This window comes from Phalaenopsis equestris, unplaced genomic scaffold (assembly GCF_001263595.1).
Source record: "Phalaenopsis equestris unplaced genomic scaffold, ASM126359v1 Scaffold217257, whole genome shotgun sequence".
NCBI lineage: Eukaryota > Viridiplantae > Streptophyta > Magnoliopsida > Asparagales > Orchidaceae > Phalaenopsis > Phalaenopsis equestris.
Window position 1 is genome coordinate 8864 of NW_018235795.1, and position 4139 is coordinate 13002.

The 4139-nt window shown below is 31.4% G+C and overlaps 1 protein-coding gene across 1 annotated transcript; it reads left to right on the plus strand.

The window, feature by feature from the left end:
• Nucleotides 1-356: 356 nt before the first annotated feature.
• Nucleotides 357-3141, plus strand: LOC110037229 (alpha carbonic anhydrase 1, chloroplastic). The gene is made up of 4 exons (XM_020741822.1): nt 357-458; nt 1217-1319; nt 2362-2544; nt 2944-3141. The coding sequence occupies exons 1-4, from the start codon at nt 379-381 to the stop codon at nt 3088-3090; spliced, it is 513 nt and encodes a 170-aa protein (XP_020597481.1). The 5' UTR covers nt 357-378; the 3' UTR covers nt 3091-3141.
• Nucleotides 3142-4139: the final 998 nt, after the last annotated feature.

A 4139-nucleotide genomic window follows, 5' to 3' on the forward strand; every position in this document is an offset into this window, starting at 1 on the left:
TTATGTATTTACATATCTAACACCAAAAGTTTGATATTTATACTCATAACACCTAATTCGTGCTTCACTTCTAAAGAGATAATGGTGATGATATATTTGAATGTCTAAGTGTTCGATATCTTGACATCTGAATACAATAAAATCGTGTGGTATGTATGTAAATGTTTCGAAGAAATAACAAAAAAAAAAACATATTTATTTTTTATTTTGGGAAAATTGTTGCGTGTGGTTGACTGATTGTGCATCTGGATGACAGTCGAGATGTAACCATATCTTCGTGGATAACACGATAGATCGTCATCCAGACGTGCGGTCGCCGCACGTAATAATTTCTTCTTATTTTTGCTGCAGTTGAAATTTGAGAAAGGTGGCGGTTTCATGACACAAGATGGGAAGAACTATACTTTAAAGGAAGTGCATTGGCATACCCCTTCAGAGCACACTATTGATAATCAACAGTATGTATTATTTTCTTAATGATTGTATAATTAGTATATACATCTCCCAAATTTAGGGTTTGTTTGGGGCACAACTTATTAATAAGCTGCTGAAAAATAATTTATTGTTAAAAAAAACTCCGGTGACTATTATAATTTTCCTTTTTGAAAATTAATACCACAACTAGAAAGCTGTCACTGCACCTAACCAGGAACTGCGTGAAAACACTGATTTCAACGGTTTGAAAATGCACTTTTTTGAATAAGCTGCTAAAACACAGTTTACATATAACGGTCCTAAGAGTGTTTCATATTAAAATATTAATTAAGATGTCCCAAACAGGGCCTCGGTAAAAATGTTTAGCATCAAATCAAAAAATTAATATCATAAGTTAATGAGATCAAGGTATTATAACTTTAAATATCAAATTTGAGGTATTGGATGCAATAAAATTGTGATGATAATTAAAAATAATCTGCTGATAAACTAAGTGCGATGACAATTAAATTTTTTTTATTTTTTGGAAAAGTCAGACCGCAGCCTGAAAGCTGCCACCGCACCTAGATAGGTACGGTGTGAAAACACTAACACATAAGCTGCCAAAACACAGTTTACCCAAACAGGCCGGCTGCACTTTCAAAACGCCATCGCACCAAATAAGCTGCGGGTGCACTTTCAAAACGCCATCGCACCAAATAAGCTGCCTCAAACGGGACCTTAATAAATGCTTAACTAGGAAGCAATTGCTAATTTACATTAATTTGAATTGTTTTGATAGGTATCCATTGGAGCTTCAAATGGGGCATGAGAGTGAAGAGGGCAATGTTGCAATTATTGCAGTTTTATACGATTTTGGCAACCCAGACCCTTTTCTATACCAGGTAATTAGACATACATATGCCCTCAGTTTTCATATAACAAAACCAGATAATAATTACATCAGAAATTGACAATAATAAAAAAATTAAGAGATAATTACATACAGACCACCCAAAATATTGCTATTTACAAATTATGCAATCTGCCGAGGTCTAATTAATGAGAATTTGATAAAAATGGAAAATACGGGTCGGGGTTTTAGCATGAATTTTGATTTTTGAGTGAGAATTCCAAGAATGGATGAAAGAGGGTGGTTGATTTGTAAATAGCAATGTTTCAGGTGGCCTATATGTAATTGCTCCCCAAAATTAAGTAATAAAAATAAAAAATAATTGAAAATTTCATCAAATTTATAAAACAATCAAATTTGCAAATGATGAATCTTAGTTTATTTTATAGTGCAAATAAAATAAACTTATCGACTGTTTGTGTTTGGTTCGTTTAACTAACCGAACGAAAAAAATTTGTTCACGTTCGTCTCGTTTACTTATCGAACGAATCAAGCACGAACTCATTGACGAACCGAACACAAACTGTTCGCGAACAACGAGCGTTTTTGACAGCCCTACATAAGATTATGACACCAAAGTGATATAAGTGTAAATATCAAATTTTAAGTGTTAGATATGAATGCGAAAAAATTGTGTGGTCTGTATGTAAATTTCCCTATATTTTAATGTGTTACTGGGTTATCTGAAGCTAATATATAGCAGCCTCCATTTGCATACTCAATATGCTATTGATCAACTTTCTTAGATGAACTTAGGAAGATTTACATACATACACTCAATTCTTTTGTATTTACATATCTAACCCCTAGGCCTTAATTTTTAAATACATGCCACTTTCCCTATGTATGAAAAGGTGTATTTCACTTTCTAAATGTTAAAATAGTGGTATTTTTAATGTGATATGAAACATTTCTCATAAAATGTTTTCTTTTATTTTTTTCCAACAAGAGAGAGTGTGCGTGTCTGCGAGCGAGTGTGGGCGCACGAGTCTCATTTGAGAACTGTAATTTACTTAACATGTTAATGAGTATAGTTGAAGGAAGCAGTGGCTCAACTAGCTGAGGAACGCTGCTCCGCGGATGAAGAGACCCAAGTGTCAGTTGGTCGAGTCCGAACAAAATCCTTAAAACGCCATAGTCGAAGATACTTCAAATATGTTGGCTCACTCACAACTCCTCCTTGTAGCGAGAATGTCACTTGGTATATTCTTGGCAAGGTAATCATGATGCATGTTCATATTAATTTAATTTAATCGAAATTATAGTAATTAATCCTCTTATGTATTTATGTTTATTAGGATTTTTATACGAAAAATTTGTGTATATAGCACACAATTCTTATGCATTTATACATTCAACACCTAAAGTTTGATATTTATGTTTATAACAGTTTGATGTTATAAACTTATGCATGAAGAGATACATTTCACGTTTAAGAAGTTATTAATAATGATATTTTTGATGTGATGTTAAAGATTTGAGCTTTTTAATGTAAATATGAATGTTTAGAGGTTATATATGTAATTACATAAGAGTTTTGTGGTATTTTTTTATTTAAGATGCATTGATATTAAACTAAAATGGAATAGTTATGCATACATCTATGATTTTTTCAGGTGAGGAAAGTCTCCAAAGAGCAAGTTGCCTTGATTAAGTCTTCCCTTGCGACTGAGTTCAAGAACAATGCGAGGCCAACACAAAAATTGAATGGAAGAAAAGTTGAGCTATATGATGAGTCTAAGCTCAATGCTCACTCTCAATAAATGAGATCATGAGGCAAATAATTTCAAGTAAATCAAACTTTGATTTTAGGAGGGAGGTGGTGAGGGAGATAAGCTACTTAAATGTAGTATTTATTATTCTTAACATGTTATATTAATTTCAATTAATGTTTGGTATGGTAATGAAGGAGACAATGGATCAACAATGTATGTAATAAAATGATGGGCACTGCCTAACCATATCTATCTTTTGAGTTTTCAATTAATTATAAAGAGCTTGTAGGCAATGAGTTACCAAGGATATATAAGCAAATAAAGTAGAAGTTACAAATGCCAATTTGAATAATTAGATTTTTGAGAATAGTGGGGTCAAGGTTGCATCATATACACATGTGATGAGATTAGTATTCAACCCAAAAGCTTAATTTGCTTGATGTTAATTATTTGGTATCTTCATATCAACATATTTTGTTAACTATTTTGATGTGGAACTAAACTTAAAACATTTAGTGACAATAATGGTACACAAAACTCTAAAGAACAATTAAATTTTGAACATTTGAAATAATAATATGTCATCTATAATAACTTCCATAATTTGCTAAGCAATAAAGGAGTAAACGCTCTATTGGACTCAAGTGTATCCTTTCATTGATCTTTTAAAAATGATTAAATCATAAATTAGTACACAATTAATTATAAAAAAATTGTAAGTGTTTGAAAATATTTTCTCTAAAAAATGAAATTACCACCCCAAATAATGAAAAATAAACATAGTGTAAAAATCATTATAAAGTACACATATTGTAAGAGTAGATAGAATGTTCATTGAAAATAAACTTTAGAGGTGCCTCTTAAATGTTATGAAGAATTAGACAAGGCTGACTTGATTTTGAGAGATCAAGTTTTTTCGTGGGGGCAAGCCCCTATGAATTATATCATAGATGTGATGCTTAAAAGTACACTTAAGTCAACATGTTATGCTTATTTATCTTATCAGAGTAGGAAGACTTCATTCAATTTAAAATTTGGAAATTAAAAATATTTATTACAAATTATATATATATATATATGTCGGCACTATTTTTGGT